Here is a 16,800-nt window from a genome sequence, read left to right as displayed (position 1 = left end):
ATATATATATATATATATATATATATATATATATATATATATATATACAAAGGCATTTTAAACCCTTCCCACACTCTTGCAATATTCTAAACAATGTTTCTAAACTCTCAACGCTCTAAAAAAGCACAGCATGTCATGATCTCGGCTCTCTGCCACAGCTGCGCCCTCGGCCACGCCCACTACTCTGCTGCAGAACAGAGATCAACAAAGGAAGGAGGAGGAGATGCTGGAGGAAGTTTCTCCTGCAGTGTGGGCTGCACAAAGGTGCAGCAGGTGCTAAATAATTTAAAATAATTCATTTAAAATAAAAAATTCCATGCTGATTGTGTGGCTCATCCATCAATCAGCCAATTGTGTGTCATGTCCAATCTTATTTTGAAAAACCAAGATAGAGCAAGTCCACGAAAAACAAGCCGCGAAGTAACGAGGGACTACTGTAGTGTGAATGTCTTATGAGTGTTAGTTTTTGTTTTAATGCAGTCATCTCCACCTTTGTTTGAGGTAATTTTCTTGTTTAATTTTTAGATTTTAGAACCTATTCCTAATGTAGTTCACCACTGTTCAGCTACTCTAGCTATTGTTTCTATTTTTTCGCTTTTACTGATTCTGGAATGAACATAATATTTAGAAGCAATTCTAGTACTGAACTTATTTCTACTTTTTTATTCACTGGGTATCAAAGCCTTATATCCATTTACATGCTGTGAAAGCTGGTGTGTAACTGTACAACATGGTTGACAACACAAATTGTAATTATTAAAAATACAATATGTTATTGGTCGTTTCAGAAAATGTCGTCTTCTTTCTTTTTTATATAATTGGTAAGTTATGAATTTTAACACCATAATTATAAACAAGCAAAGAAATAACAGAGTGGATTTTTTTTCTCTTTTGTGTAGGCCTTTCCTGTTGCTCCCACCTCTGATGGAGTGGATGAGAGTGGCCATAGTTCATGCTGAGCATCGAAAAAGTCTGTTGGTGGACAGTGACGATGTGAGACAAACCGCCAGGCTTCTTCTTCCAGGACTTGACTGTGAGCCAAGACAGCTGAGGTAAATGATACGCGCGCACACACTGCTCAAATCAACACACAAACATCCATCCATTATCTTTACTCACTTCTTCCTATTTGGATCATGGCGGTCACTGTGTGAGAGACGGGACACCCTGGACAGGTCTCCAGTCCATCACAGGGACACAAATGAGTTAAACAACCATTCACTCTCTCACTCACACCTAGAGACAATTGAGTTACCAATCAGCCTAGCATGCATGTTTTTGGTCTGTGGGAGGAAACTGGAGTACCCAGAGAAAATCCACACTCGCACGGAGAGAACATGCAAACTCCACCCAGAAAGGCCCCCGACCGAGATTCGATCCTGCAACCTTCTCACTGAGAGGCGGCATATCTACCAGCTGTGCCACCAACACACAAACATTCAATTTAAATGCTAATTTTTTAATGATAATTTTCTGGATTTAACTGCTGTCATTGACATGGATGTTTGTTTAAGATTATTCTGATTAACTGAAAAAGTTGCTCCCAGAGTGACCCATGCAATATAAGTTTGTACAATTTAACTAGTTTTCTGTGGAAAAATAAATACAAATTGCATTCATCGGATTAACAAATGGCCATTGGTTGCTAAGTACCACATTAATCTTTTTTAAACGTGTTCAAATGTTTGTGAAGAAAGCCATAAAGCATGTTGGGGTTAAAATGATTAAGCCACATGGTTTTCAGAAACTAATAATGAACTTATTTATTTCCTCTCAGGCCAGAGTGTTGCTTTAGCTCCTTTAAGCGTCTGGACTCGAAAGCTGCCATTGACAAATTTAATCTGGACTTGGGTTTTCGGATGCTCAACTGTGGTCGCACAGACCTCATTGGTCAGGCCATAGATCTGCTCGGACCAGACGGGGTTAACAGCATGGACGACCAGGTACTCCATCTATTGTTCATGTTGTGCAGATATGCTAAAAATCACAACTGCTTCTCTTTTCAGACAGAATGTAGCTACTCATAAAACACATTTATGTTGTGTATTGACCAAAATTTTATTGATAACAAGTTTTGGCAATATTTATGAATAAGTTCAGAAAACGTCACCAGATGAACTCATGTGTTTGAACACCAATTCTAAGTTCCTTTCCATCTTTGTCAAGTTTTTCTTTTCTTTTGTTTCATTTTACTTGACTGATGTATCGTAATCCGTGTGTTTGAAAGTAATATAGACAATAAAAAAGAAATAAAGCTTTGTAGACTGAAGCTAAAATCAAAATGTTCTATGTGCAGACCAGTCTTTTGGCCTTGAGTTGATGAAAACACATCTGGGCATTAAAAATGCTTTATTTCTTTGTTTCTGTTTGTTTTGTATTCACCACGCTCATTTCTGTCTGTCATCCAGGGTATGACCCCTATGATGTATGCCTGTGCAGCTGGAGATGAGGCCCTTGTCCAGATGTTGATTGATGCTGGAGCCAACCTTGATGTGGCGGTAAATATGCTTTAACAGTCAGAACAGCTGGGCCAGTTACCTTAATGTTGCACATTGTATATATACATATAAATCACATTATCAGCAACACGTACAGTGATCCCTCGCTACTTGACGGTTCAACTTTTGCAGGCTCGCTCTTTCACGGTTTTTCAAAATAAGATTGGACATGAAACACAATTGGCTGATTTAATGGATGAGCCACATGATCGGCATGGAATTTTTATTTAAAATAAATAATTTTAAATTATTTGGCATCTGTGTGCAGCCCACATGTGCAGGGAGAAGCTCCCTCCTGCAGCATGTCAGGATCTCCGTTCTGCAGCAGCGAAGTGGGCGTGGCCGAGAGCGCAGGCAGGTGGCAGAAAGAGCGGAGATCATGACATGCTGTGCTCTTTTAGAGCGTTTAGAGTTTAGAAACATTGTTTAGAATATTGCAAGAATGTGGGAAGGGTTTAAAATGCCTATATATATATATATATATATATATATATATATATATATATATATATATACTTATACTTGTACTACGATTTCTACTTCACGGTTTTTCACTTATCGCGGAGGAGCTGAGAACGGAAACCCCTGCGATAAACAAGAGACTGTGTATCTTATTTTGAAACATATTCCGATTTTTTTTTTTTATGTGTTTTTGTTATGTTTCAAGGTTCCGCCATGTTCCCCAAAGCACCCCTCAGTGCATCCTGACAGTCGACACTGGACAGCCCTCACCTTCGCTGTGTTGCATGGACACATCCCTGTTGTGCAGGTTGGAAACTTGCACACAAACACTCGCACCAAAACACACACGCACACAGAGGCCACTTCTGTTTGTCCTGTAGAAATAAAGTTTCCTTTAACTGTGTTTACAATATTATTAAACTTGACACATCTGAGGTCTGACTGCAGATTAGTTATAGGCTGTAGGACATTGTTCAATCTAACAGATGTGATGTTCCTCTGCAGCTCCTGTTGGATGCAGGGGCCAACGTGGAGGGGGCAGCAGTCCGCAATGGACAGGAGAGTACAGCAGACACTCCGCTGCAGCTGGCATCAGCAGCAGGTGGGCAAACACACACACACACACACACACACACACACACACACACACACACCCATACTGCTAATATTAGTGTAGACCAGCCTATTGTTAGTTTGGGTTATAACTTGACATATTGTTGTTAAATCACTGCTCTCTGCTAACAGATGCAAAACACTTGTAGGAGGGTTATAAGCAGAGGCAGCAATGATGAAGGAATGAGAACAGCTGTCATGGTTTTCTGCTACTTAAAACTAATAATCACTAATAGTTATTTGTAATCAACACCACAGTATGCTAGGTTTCCCAAAGACCATGAAGCTGTGTGTGGGAGTAATGAGGAGTAAATGAAGGTGTGGTGACAAGAGAGAAATGCTGCCTGCAGTTGTTTAGTCACTTCTGGCTGCATTCCTCAGTGGGGCCATCTGAAAGCCACACAAAGCTCTAATCCAACAGACACATGCACATTTGTAGTGACAGTGACCCGTGCTGTTTGTAAATCCAAAGTACATAATACATTCTTAGTTCAGTTGATTTGCATAGTGGAAAGAAAACAATAAAAACATCTAATATTAATCATTAATAAATAAAGACGGCACCAAACAGAAACAAAAATCAATTTTTGTGAAGGACAGTTTATTGTTTAATATTTGAAAAACAAAAATACTATTTGAATGTGTTTAGGAGTTGTATCTGTTAACAAGTGGGTGCGTTTATGTTCTCAGGCAACTACGAGATGGTGAGTTTGCTCCTGGCACGTGGCGCTGATCCTCTGTCAAAGACTCACGATGGAAGTGCCCTCACTTCATCCCTATATGAAGTCATGAACTGCTTCAGTCATGCTGCTGCACACGGACACAGGTACGTGTGCAGGTGCTCGGTTTGGCCTTGAAGAGCTCGACACAAGTGTTGACAACTGATGCAAGAGGAAAAACAAGTTCAAACTGAATATTGTGATGATATTTACTCCCAGAATTGAAACCCTAACAAGAAATTTGTCCAGAAGATATTAAAAGTGAAAGTGGGGAAAATGATTGCAGGAGTCTTGCTTTCACCAACTGGTCGTGTAAACTTAATCCACCTGTTGGTTTTGTGCATGTGTGCACACCGTGTAGACTCAACACTTCACATTCCACACAGACGATGATGGATTAGCTAATCACAGAGGAGATTACAGGGTCAGAAACATGCAAGTCTGTTGGCGTTTGGGTGTATATCAATGATTCCATGCTTTCTGTTTCCTTCCCTCTTCTTTCCTCCCATTTATCTTGTCAGGAACGTGCTGAGAAAGCTACTGACTCAGCCTCAGCTAATCAAAGAGGATGTCCTGTCTCTGGAGGAGATCTTAGCTGAGGGGGTGGAAGATGAAGTTCCAGGGTTCTGCCCTTTTTTCCCTCTCCCCTTGTCAACTCCTGCCAATGGCACTGCAGCCCCACAGGAAGTGGGGGTACCAAAGCTGTGCAAGGCCAGAATGAAAGCTCTGCAAGAAGCTAGCTACTACAGCGCTGAGCATGGCTACCTGGATGTCACGATGGAGCTTCGTGCTATGGGTAACTTTCAGATGGCACAAAGAGGATGGAGTTAATTTTCTAATACGTGCAGAACCAAAACCCAAATCTTTTCTTTCTAACTAGGTGTACCGTGGAAACTACACATGTGGCTGGAGTCACTCCGTTGTGCTCAGCACCAGTCCAAGACAGGGGTCACCCTTTCCCTCCTTAGAGAATTCACCACAGTCCGAGAAGAGGACTACTGTGACGAATTAATCACCACGGGCTTACCTCTTATGTTCAGTATCTTGCGTACCACCAAGGTACCGTCAAACACAAACCAGGTTGTCGTTTGTTTTTGTTTCACTCTGTTTCAGTGTTAATGTGCTGAACCTCTTTCTGTTCCCTTCTCTAGAATGATGCCATCATACAGCAGCTGGCAGCTATTTTTAGTCATTGTTTTGGCTCAGCACCTCTTCCATCCATTCCTGAAATGAAAGCAGCTCTTTCTGCACAGTTGGGTAAGAAAGCCTTGATTAGAAGTGTGCGAACTGACTCGCTCCAGTTTAGACTTGTGTAAACTAATATGCTGATGTATCTCTCTCTCGCTCTCGCTCGCTCTCTCTCTCTCTCGCTCTTATCCATCTTTTATATATATAGTTTAATATTGTGCTGCCTTGTATTTTATGTATAAAAGAACCAAAATGCTGATAACTCTTAATTATTAACTGACACCCAATACTATAAAGCTTTAACACTTAATTGGTTTGAAATGATTTTTTTTTTCCCACAGACCCCCATTTTTTAAATAATCCAGACATGTCAGATGTGACATTTATTGTGGAGGGAAAACCGTTCTACGGACACAAAGTCCTTCTGATCACTGCCTCTGACAGGTAAGCACACCGTCATTACTCCACAGATATGGAGCATTTGTTTCCATAAAAAGTACGCAAATGGGCTTTGATGACAATACTTCATTCCTTTAGGTTTAAATCGCTGCTAACATCTTCTGGACTGGATGGAAGTCCCAACAAAGAAATTGAGATCTGTGACGTAAAGTACAACATTTTCAAGGTTAAAAATAACTTAAATCACAAATCGGTTACAAATATTAACCACTGTACTGACTTGGTGCTAAACATCACCTTGAACTTCTTTGCAGATGATGATGTCATACTTTTATTGTGGAGGGACAGAATCGCTGAAGACCAGCATGCCTGACTTACTGGAGGTAAAAATCATAGTAAAGTTACACAATACCTGCCAGTAGTTGTCTTGGTGTTGAAAAGTGACACATTCACAAAAGTTGCGGAAACCCATTTCAAATTCAGCATAAATTTTCATCACAAAATGTATTGTATGTAAACAAAAGTGTAGTGTTATTTTTCATTAGTTAATGTAAGCCATGCATAACTGAGGACACTCATTCACCTGTCAGGATTTGGAGGCATAAGGACCATCTTTTCTTCAAATGGGAAAAGTGAAAGTTTGGCTCATTTCAAGACAAAAGGGAAAAAAGAAACGATTAAAACAATCTCTGATTTAATTCAGTCCACAATAAAGTACAGTATGAACTTGTAAATTGTGAAATTGAAGTATTTCTTTCTTCAGTTTCAGAAACACGTGTTACTTGAAAAGCTTGTTCTGTACAGTATATACAATGAAAATGAGTTTATTCCATCAACATCCTGTTAATTATATTTTCAGTTGAGCTCGACCTTCAGGTAGTTCTCAGAACAGCCTGCTTTAAGCAGATATGAGTTCATTAAATTCAAGTACACGCATGCCCAAATGAGATCAGGCTGTGACTCACACTGAGCACAAACAGTTACAAACTAATCTAACACTGACTGACTGGTTCAGTCTTTCGACGTGCATGTTTAGAAATGTTCACACCAAAACAAAATGTGTTTAAGCATTTCTTTATCTGAGCATCAATACGGGCTTCCTTTAAAAGTTTACAGTAGTTCAGTTGAAAAGTTTACAGGGCTTAACAAAGAATCAGATTCAAGTTATTAGAACTTGTATTAAAGTTGATAAGAAACAACAATATGGAAACATACAGTGCTGACATTGTGATGACATTATTATTATTATTATTATAAATCTATTGAAATCTTTTTTTGTTTGTTTTTTTGTCCTGCAGCTGCTGTCAGCAGCCAATTTATTCCAGTTGGGGGCGCTACAACGACACTGTGAGCTCATCTGCTCTCAACACATAAACCTGGATAACGCAGTCAGCATCTACAAGACAGCCAAGGTAAAGTACACTGAAAAGAACGAGGTTTATCATTTTCAGGAGAGCTAGAATGTCATTTGATGAGCTGCTAACACAGAATCATGTCTTGTCCTTTTTTCAAACAGACACATGGTTCAGTGGAGCTGTGCTCGTTCTGTGAAGGTTACTTTCTGCATCAGATGTCTGCACTATTAGAAAGAGAGGCCTTCAGGACCCTGTTATTGGGACCACCTGGAGCTCGACAAGGGAACAACTCCACTTCTTCACTGGCTCACAGCCGTGGTGACTCACCTCTGGAGGAGCTGGAGGCCGCCCTGGCTCAGCGTCTACGCTCTCTACACATTTCATCTAGAGTCTGAAGACATTTGGAAAGACGACACAGATAAATGGCAAAATATGACAGAAAAGTATTCAAAGCAGATCCCCAGGAGTGCGTTTAAAATCAGACTTAGCCTTTCAGACGTCTGATTCTGATGGCTATAGAGCAGCTCACGCAGTACTTTGAGACTGAAGCAGATCCATGAGTAACTTTAGCAGCAGTTTACTTTCAGTATTTCATATTTTGTGCCAAGCGCTCCATTGTGAGTCATTGTAAAGGACATGTTTATAAAGAAGACTGTTGCACAATGTGATGTTTGATTCTCCTCCAAGGCTCAGGAAGCTCACCAGGAGAATCAACAGCAGGATCCAAAAAGGAACATTAAAAACACACTGCTGCCACCTACTGGACAAAATAAATCATTGCCTCAGATGAGCCTCAGAACTTTGTAGGTTTTGACTGAAACTGTGTGAATAGACTGAATCATCTGAGATATGCAAGGCTCTGTTCAAATGTTGAAGACTGTTGAAGATGTCTCCTATGGTGATATAAACTTTGAATTAACATGTGCTTTTTGATGCTATTGTATGTTTGCTTTTTATATTTTTTTTAAATATGGCCAGAGATACACGTTTAGTGCAGAATGGGATGGACGTTTTCTATTTAAGAAAAATATAACAATGTATTTAATGGGGGTGTTCCCTTCTTGTTTTTATTCCTAGCTAATAATGCTATTGTAAAGTTAATGCCTGTGCTGTTCATTTAGGTAAATTAAAAGTTAAATAAGCTTATATAGGTTTGAACAAGAAGTCTGTTTTTAGAGCTGAAAAATGAAATAAACCTGGTAAAGCAATCATGTTTTTTTTAGAAGTACAAGCAGTCTCTACCTGTTTGTGTGGACTTGACCTGAAAGCACTTGGATGCATAGTTATACATGTAAATACATGCAATTTTGCAAAAATAAATAAATCGGAAAGCAAAAAAGGCAATTTAGTCAAAACATGAGAACTAGCTTTACCCTTATTTCCAGAGCTCTAGCCACATATCGGAATAAGAAAAACAAACGCACCATAACTGAATGAATTTATTTGTTTCAGCACTGAAGATGCTCACAGTTATTTTTATATGGGGGATTACATCAGTAAGTTTTCTTCCTGCTCTCTCAGAAGACCCCTCGGGCCTACAAGTACAGGATGCCAGTGCTGCTAGCTTCCCATTGTAGTCAACAGAAAGGAGGGTGAACATCAGGTATTGCTTTGTTTGTAGTACTGGTATATTCCTTCCTGTGCCACTTCAACCAGCAGGTAGAGAGTCCAGACCTCCGAGGTACAGAGTGAACGAAGCATTGTGCACGAGATTGGTAGGAGGAGGAAGGGGGTGGGGTGGGATAGCAAACTATAAAGCTTAAAAAGAGAAGGCCTTGAGAAAATTGAAAGGGTGAAAGTAGATAAGAGAAGGGAGTTTAAACTTTAATAAAAAGGTTTAACAGTGGGAGAACCAATGAGGGCTGAGAGGAGTGGATTTGGCATGGAACATTAACACTAAAGCCATGCAAAGAAAAGCTCATGTTTGACATGCACACAGCAATAACAAGCTAAAAGCATAGAGCAGGAATCCCCAGCACGGGTGAGAAGACAATCAACCCCCACAGCTTTGTCTATTTACAAAGAGAAGACCCAGACTGGGATCTGTGGTGTCCTCCTCAGGCCTGGCGTACACGCACAACAATATGAAACTGACAAATATCAATAGAAGAGCATATTCCCTCTCCAAAAAGAGGCTAAATCTACATTCTTAAAGGACTTTTACATCATTTTCGTTTCCAGAGTTCCCACAAATTCTTCTTTCCATTTCAGTAAAGAATTTGAGTTGTCAAAGTTCACATAATTTTGTTTAAATTAGAACAGAGCAAAAGGAAATTATAATAAAGTTATTTTTTTTTTAAGTGTTGTCCCATTTACAAACACACAAGAGGGTAGTAAATAACATTCAACTGACCTAACAGCTTTGTTCATATAAATAGCCAAGTTATAATAAATTAGGAATCAAACATTTAGGTGAACAAACGTGAATAAATAAGGACAACAATACAAAAATATCCACAATTGCATTTATCACATCGTTTTTTGGTCCTCTACTCCTACTGCTGGTATCTGAGACTAAGAGAGAGGTACAAATGGAAAAAAAAAACAATAAAATCTAAGAAAGTGCTGCAGAAAACAAGAAACGGGAAATCATTTTCAGATCAACAAAACAAAATTATAAATGATCATGTAACAAAAAATACAAGGAATTTAAAGTAACAGAACGCTGCAGGCGTTTCCTGTTTCTATGGTATCTAAACAGTGCCACAACTAGACATTTCATTGATTTGTTTACATTAGAAATAATATCAGTCTGTACAACAGAATAAATCATTCATTTTAAATACCCACATACCCACCCACAACCCTCCCCCCATCCCCATACGATCATTTCGACTCCCTTGCTGCCCTCTGCCCAGTTTCTGCTCACACCCAGCTCCTCTCTGAAATCACAATTCCAGTCCGTGTTGCAGCAGTAGTATGACGTCTAATAAAATCAGTCATTCAAACCCAGTTCATCACAAAGTACATTTAAAAAGCAAACGAATACAATCCAGCAAGCGTCCGCGTCGGCTGTTTGGACTTTCCACAAAACTTTTCTTCGAGTCTCTCCTCCTCGACTTTCTGAAAGTTTTTTTTATCATGTTGTTCATAATCTTTGATGCATCCCAGAGTTTGTTTTTTTGTTGTTGGTGGGTTTTTTTGTGCATACTGGACTTGTGCGTGCATGTTTATGCCATGCTTTCAGTGATTTTAACCAAAGCTTCTTCTTGTTTCCTCAATTTGAAAAGAAAAAGCCTCGAAAACTGATAAAGTTGTTGATTGTGTTGCTGTGTGTGTGTGTGTGTGCGTCTTCAAGAATTTGGGGCCAGGATGAGGCAATGAAGGATTTTCATCTACTTCTACGGATGATTGCCGAAGGCTGCAAAAAAATGAAGGCAGGAAGAGTTTGTTTCCATGGTAACCCCCGAGCACACCTCTGAAAGCGGTCCTCCGTCAACAAACGTCCAACTCTCTTGATAAACTCGAGGTAGGGAGGGGAGAAGGGGGCGGACAGGTGGTCGAGGGAGGGCGGATGAAGCACGAGGAGGGACTTTAATAGGTTTTCTGGATAATTCCTGGTGTAAGAAACGAGTCAGGTCATTACATGGGTTAGTAGCACCATATGAGAACACAGAAGATGGGTGGTGAATGATAGTTGAAAGGGATGTAAAAAAATAATGAATTTATGTTTACTATGAAGGTGAAATATCCTATTTGCAAACTATTGTTTGAATTCGCTCAATTTAAATAAAATAATTTGATAAAAAAATATGTTTATAAATGATAATGTGACTCTGCTTCTGAACAGAGAGTTGTCTCTGTGCCGTTGGGCTTATATTCATACTGGGATGGCTTTTGCGCGGGCTCAACTACAAAGTTTCTCTCGGTCTAAGACTCCTCCTGTGCCCCCACAGACGGGACGGACAACTTGGCTCTGTCTCGGCCTGCAGGTGGGAGTTTGGTGTCATGATTTTCTGACTCGTGCCTCCGGACGTGCATGGGAGAAGGGCAGTGCTTGGAGGGCGTGCCAGAAGGGTGGGGCACCTGTCCGTTCTTCTCGTCTGAAAAAAGTTGTTTAATTACGTCAAAGAAGTTACTCATTGGGCTGCCTAGGTACACAGACAGGAAGAAAAGAAGACAAAAAAGGGGGGAAAGAGGAGAAAGAGAACAAACAAACTAATAAACAATGGGGTTCACAGGAAAACGATGTGGCTACATGTGAGATGGAGCAAGCAGAGGTGCAGACAAGAACCGCGAGTGAAGATAAGCACCGCTCGAACTCCCACGGATCATGCGTATGTCACAGCAAACAAGTAAAAAACACTAGTGAGTAAATCCAACAACGTTCAGTCAGGTCATCTGGACGGTTTCTTTTTGTGTTGAGACGTTTCGTCCTTCATCCAAAGGACTTCATCAGTCTGAGGAGCCACAACAGAGTCCCACAAGCAGCACACTCCCATACTGTAGTGGACCAACCAGTTTGTTGGTGACAAGATGGTTTCTGGGGCCCGCCCTCTCCCCCGTCGACCCCGTCAGATCCAGATGACCTGACTGACAACTTTGTTGGATTTTTACCTGTATTGAGCATGAACTTTGAACTATTGAGTAAAACCACAACTACAGATGAACGTTAATACTCTAACAAACTTAAAAAATACATTTTAGAAGACACCCTTAACATAAATCATCTCAAATAGGTCTGATCAGATGTTTCATTTATTTTATGTATTCACTTTTAATCTAATGACTTATTAATCCCATTGAGATCAAAACAAAGTTTCAAACAATAATGTAGAGAAGAATTTGGCTTCAGTTCAGAGTTTTACAAAAAGAATTGCTAAACTTTGCCAACAGCATTAACATAAGATATATATTTTAGGTGTTAAATCTGCACCACATTAAGAACAAACATTGGGAGATTTTATGTTTTAAATCATGCATTAAAGTCTAATTCTGTCAGTTGTTTTGTCCACATGCTGGACTACTTATGATGTTACTATTTGACAAAAAATAAATCATGTTAAAGTTTTGAATCTTGTATTTGTTGTTATGTTAGCGATAACATCGTGTGCAGAAACTTCTCTATGGATGCAGACGTGTGTGAATCGTGCCACGTTACTTTTGGCAGCTGCATTAGTGAGATGGAAAACAGCTTCTGTCTCCTTTATGCTCTACCTTTCTTATTTGTGAACAGGTCCACATTCTGTCCCTCCTCCTAAATCTGTACGCTTTCACAAAGGCACAAAACCTGTTTAACTAAACGATGAACACGGATCAATAGAACACCATTTTCTAAGAGAATAGTCCAACGATGTGCCTTTGAATGCTTTTCATACTTCGTTTTCTTCTCGTCAGTTCTCTTCCTAAGCTGGTCTCCAAAGTACGAAGACAATACAGATGATTATATGAGACAATAATGACCAAGACTCGATTTAACCCTTTTGTTTGACGCTTATTGTTATGCAAAGCTCTTTCTCCTGGTGGTTAGAGTCATTTGGCTTTCGTCTTTAAAGACCTTGTGGTCAAAGAGGAAGAGGCAGCCTTGCTTTAGTTCCCTGCTAAGGACACGTTAACCTTCATAGAAGGACATGAACCTGAGTGTTTGGATACTGCATCTAAAGCTGCACTTTATAATTTAAGTTTTATAAAATAAACAATATCTTCTTTTATACAAAGTGCTCTGATTGTACTCTTAGAATGTGATCCCAGCTTCGCAGACAGCCCACTGCAGTCATAAAAAACTAATTTGACATAATTTAACATAATTTCACCCTTCCCATAACTTAGTCAGACAATGAGCTTGACGGATTGAAAATAATTGGTAAACTTACTGAGGCAAAGCACAACAGACTTAAATATGGCAGAGGGCACAAGACAGAGCTCATTCTTGAGTAATACTGGAAATAAATGGGATTATAGTGCAAATACATGCAGCGTGATGGAAGTACAGTAACCTGTGTCTGACATGAATCTGAGAATGAGACTTAAGAGGATAAAAAAGACTCTACGAGAGCAAGGGCTCAATTAAAACATGGAATGAAACTGATATATTTGAAGGAAGCTGCAGATATCTTCCCTCAGTAAGCCTGATTCTGTTTTCCTGTCAAACCAGCAGATGGAGGTGTTATGAAGAGAATGAGACGTGAGAGAGTCCAACAGCGGTGACTCACAAGAACGAACGTGCAGAGAACAGAAGGAGAGGAGAAAGATCCCTAATTCTCTTTTATTCTCCTCTTTCCGCAGACTGTGCAGTGATGGGTTATTTTATATTATAGGCAGAACAGGACTTTTATTTGTCCAAGGACTCTGTAACAGCCCTGAATCTAACAAGCAGACTGAAGGGAAATCATAAAGCTCGCACAAATTAAATATTGACTGTCAGAAGTTTTTTTAAAATTTGGTTTTAAGAGCAACAGAGGCAACCAACGCATTTCGTTCAGTTGTTAAAAAACAGTAAAAATAGAACAACTGATAGAGACAGGGTTGAACGCCTATCAGGTGTGGTGTTACTGTGCAGCGCAGTGCGTTCTTGGTAGCGTGTTGAGGTGCAGCGGTGTTGCCATGGCGACAAGCTTGGGCGAACGGTCTGGAAAGTCGGAATAGGAGCAGGAGAACCAGCTTAATCTAGCGCTGCTCTACTTTTTAATCTTCACCGCCGGGGCAACAAGGCAACATTTGACCCACAGCCGGTGCTCGAGAGCAACCAACCGCTGCCCATTCAAGCCAGCGAGGCGCAGACATGCAAAGAAAGCCATTTGGAAAGGCAGAGCGCGGCTCAGGGGTTTCAAGCAAAGAGAAGGGCAAGATTTAGCTTAGCCTAAGCTGTGAAAGTAGTTCATTAAGGGGTGGGATGGAAAGATGAGGCAGTAGGGGAATGGGTGAAGAAGTTTATTTGGGGGGAAAATATGCATTTGTTCATTTTAATATATAGATTTTGTAGAAAAAGTAGCCAATATTACTCACCAGAGAGCTGCTGAACCCCAGGCTGGTCATGTGTGCTTAACAACTGACTCTGAATCGTCTCAATCACTCGCTTAAAACGTCGGCTTGGTCCTGTTTAGACACACACATATGCAGGTAAAATGAACAAAGAAGACTTTTAAGTGCAGATGATGAGCTGTGGCTTAGTGAAGAAAAAACAGGTGGGATTAATAAATTAACACTGGCTTAGCTCCATCAACTGTTCCAGGAAGCCATGTTAGGGAAAGAGTATACACAAAAGAGCCGCCTCCCCTAAAAGTGGCAAGCAGCCATCATAAATACACCTGTGCTGCTCTGTCTGCAACGAGACAAAATTTGCATCTGGATACACAGCAGGAAGAAGCTGAGCATGCAGAAACTGTGTGACTGGAATATGTAAAAAAGAAGGAGGAAAAAGTTGTGTAAAGTACAAAAAACTGTGCAGAGTGAGATGCTAAATTTGATGTAGTACACCGAGGCCAGGGAGAAGTACTGTGAGCTCTTGCTGTCTTTCTAGTGTGCATAAGTATAAAAAAATGGTATAAAACAGCTTCTACTCCACCCTGTTCAGTCAAATGGAGCCCCCTGCACATGGTTAAAGGAGCTAGTTTTATATTTTTGAGACTAAAGCCAAGGAATTCATTAAAGTTGTTAGATTTGTCAGTTTTGTGGAAGTTGAATTGGGAGTAAAGATTGAATTAGGGTTAGAACAAAATAGAGTCAAAGCTATTAGATAAGTAGTGCTGGTTACAGTTATTGTACTTGCCACCGTACACGTCACACCGCCCTATAAGTCGCATCAGTCCAAATATGTCTAATAAAGGCAGATAAATAAATATGTTGCTTCGCCGTATAAGTCGCATTTATTATGCATCACTGCTGACGCGTCGTGTTTGTTATGCGTCACCGCGGACAACCAGGAAATGTGGGCTGTTGTTGTGCCAAAAATCGATTGGCTGCCAAATGGCAGCTGCAAGAGCGTGCACGGGAGGACTTTAACAAGATTTTAACAAGATTAACACTTAAAAACAATTATTTGTTTGCTAAACTTTATAGCAAAGGTGTGTCTCAATTTAACTTTTCCTTAATAATTGCACTTTGACGGTACAATCAGCTACATTTAAAAAGCTGATTCGCGGCTGAGGGAATGCGCAGAGGGATGACTCGCTGTGCATTTCTTTGTAATTTAACAAGATAACCACCTAATAACAATTATTTGTTTGCTCGACATGATAATAAAGGTGTGTCTCAGTTGACCTATTCCTTAATAAATGCACTTTAAGGGTCAAAGAAACTGCATTTTGCCTGGGCGGCGCAACAAATTGCAGCTAATTTGACATTTGCTCCAGTACAAGGGAGCGAGACGAAGGTGGCTTTGTATGGCAAGACAAGTGTCTCATTAATAGCCACTTTTACCTGTTAATGAGATACTTGGCTTGCCACATGGGTCGAGGGCCCTCTAGCGGCTGAAAATGGTAGTGTTCAATATTTTCCATGTCAGAATGAATGAAATCATCAGATCTCAGCCAAAAATTGGGTTATAAATATGGGAAAAACATAAATATGTTGCTTTGCTGTATAAGTTGCAGGCATGCTAATTTATGCAAAAAACTGTGACTTATACAGCGAAAATTATGATAATGATCTGCCCCTATATAATGTGCTTTTCAATCGTATCTTTGGTCTAAAGTTTAGACTCTATGCATACCCTACATACTGTAGGCTTTCACACTAACTGTTTACACAGGCATGAAGAGATTGTACTTTTATACAAAGAGTTTCAGTCACTTTGACATAAAATGATAAACACGTCAGGGACAATGAGGGACAGATCAGATTGCTGATAAATCAACTGGGAAACTGCCACTGTCTTATGAGAGGTTGTCTTCCCAAAGGTTAAGGTAGGAGTCTCAGAGGCTCCCATATGAAGTAAAACACCAACATGCATGTGCTTCTGTAAAACTAAGCAGTCACACATGACTGCTCAGTGTGTAATCTTGCTTCACCAGACCTGCCTTTGTTGTGCTCAGAGAGGCACGGAGCGAATCTTATCAAGCCCTTAGAATTGTAAAACTTTAGGAAATTCTCAGTCTTTATTTTTGGAAGCAAGAGTGAAAAACACCCACCTCTGGAAAAAATGCTTCAAGTTTGTTTATTTATTTATTTGGTGGATTTGAGCAAATTGTAATGCTATTAGTCTGAAGTGTGACAGTATTCCAGTTGACATGTTTGTGGCAACGTTCCACTATAACTTTTAAGTGATTTGGACGCTTGGATTCCACAAGAATTTTGAAAAAAAATAACTTTTAAAGACAATACGAATAAACACTATTTGATGCAAATACATCTTGTTACCTGATGAGTTTTTATAGAAAAATTACAGGTTTGAAATTGTTTTTTGTATTTGCTGTGTACAAAATTAACCAGTTTTAAGGCTCGTCACTTTTAACAAAGTTTCTTTTTTGACTTTTATGTTTCACTCTTTTTTTACCCACTAGATGCACACAAACCTGGCAAATTGAAGAACTGATGCATGAAGCCCCACGATAAGTCGATAAGTGAAAAACCACCAAGAAGGAATAGTAGTAAAAGTAGTAAGTAGTAGTTTATTTCAGTATATATACA

General features: G+C 39.8%; 2 protein-coding genes across 3 annotated transcripts in view; one reads left to right on the top strand and one right to left on the bottom strand.

Moving 5' to 3' along the window:
• Nucleotides 1-7,801, top strand: part of abtb2b (ankyrin repeat and BTB (POZ) domain containing 2b) — a 41,495-nt gene extending 33,694 nt beyond the window's left edge. The window contains exons 1-15 of one of the 2 annotated variants that reach the window (XM_037682728.1): nt 807-1,052; nt 1,778-1,943; nt 2,409-2,498; nt 3,166-3,267; nt 3,465-3,561; nt 4,263-4,398; nt 4,813-4,906; nt 4,976-5,087; nt 5,172-5,350; nt 5,443-5,548; nt 5,821-5,923; nt 6,017-6,104; nt 6,193-6,261; nt 7,177-7,290; nt 7,395-7,801. In XM_037682728.1, the coding sequence (XP_037538656.1) occupies nt 829-1,052; nt 1,778-1,943; nt 2,409-2,498; nt 3,166-3,267; nt 3,465-3,561; nt 4,263-4,398; nt 4,813-4,906; nt 4,976-5,087; nt 5,172-5,350; nt 5,443-5,548; nt 5,821-5,923; nt 6,017-6,104; nt 6,193-6,261; nt 7,177-7,290; nt 7,395-7,628 (1,914 nt within the window). In that variant the 5' untranslated portion in view covers nt 807-828 and the 3' untranslated portion in view covers nt 7,629-7,801. Of the gene's footprint in view, nt 1-806; nt 1,053-1,777; nt 1,944-2,408; nt 2,499-3,165; nt 3,268-3,464; nt 3,562-4,262; nt 4,399-4,812; nt 5,088-5,171; nt 5,351-5,442; nt 5,549-5,820; nt 5,924-6,016; nt 6,105-6,192; nt 6,262-7,176; nt 7,291-7,394 lie in introns of those variants that run through there. The other variant, XM_037682727.1, reaches the window with a different exon arrangement.
• A 3,302-nt stretch (nt 7,802-11,103) lies between these two features.
• The window catches only part of LOC119416008 (serine/threonine-protein kinase BRSK2), a 195,960-nt gene continuing 190,263 nt past the window's right edge, over nt 11,104-16,800 (bottom strand). Inside the window, exons 18-19 of the mRNA XM_037683177.1 lie at nt 14,179-14,268; nt 11,104-11,276 (exon numbers count right to left, since the gene is read on the bottom strand). Coding sequence (XP_037539105.1) covers nt 11,104-11,276; nt 14,179-14,268 — 263 coding nt within the window. The remainder of the gene's footprint in view (nt 11,277-14,178; nt 14,269-16,800) is intronic.

This window comes from Nematolebias whitei, chromosome 10, assembly GCF_014905685.2.
Source record: "Nematolebias whitei isolate Nwh7 chromosome 10, NemWhi1, whole genome shotgun sequence".
Classification (NCBI taxonomy): Eukaryota; Metazoa; Chordata; class Actinopteri; order Cyprinodontiformes; family Rivulidae; genus Nematolebias; species Nematolebias whitei.
Note: the sequence above shows the minus strand (reverse complement) of the source record. Positions and strands in the feature narration are given on the sequence as shown.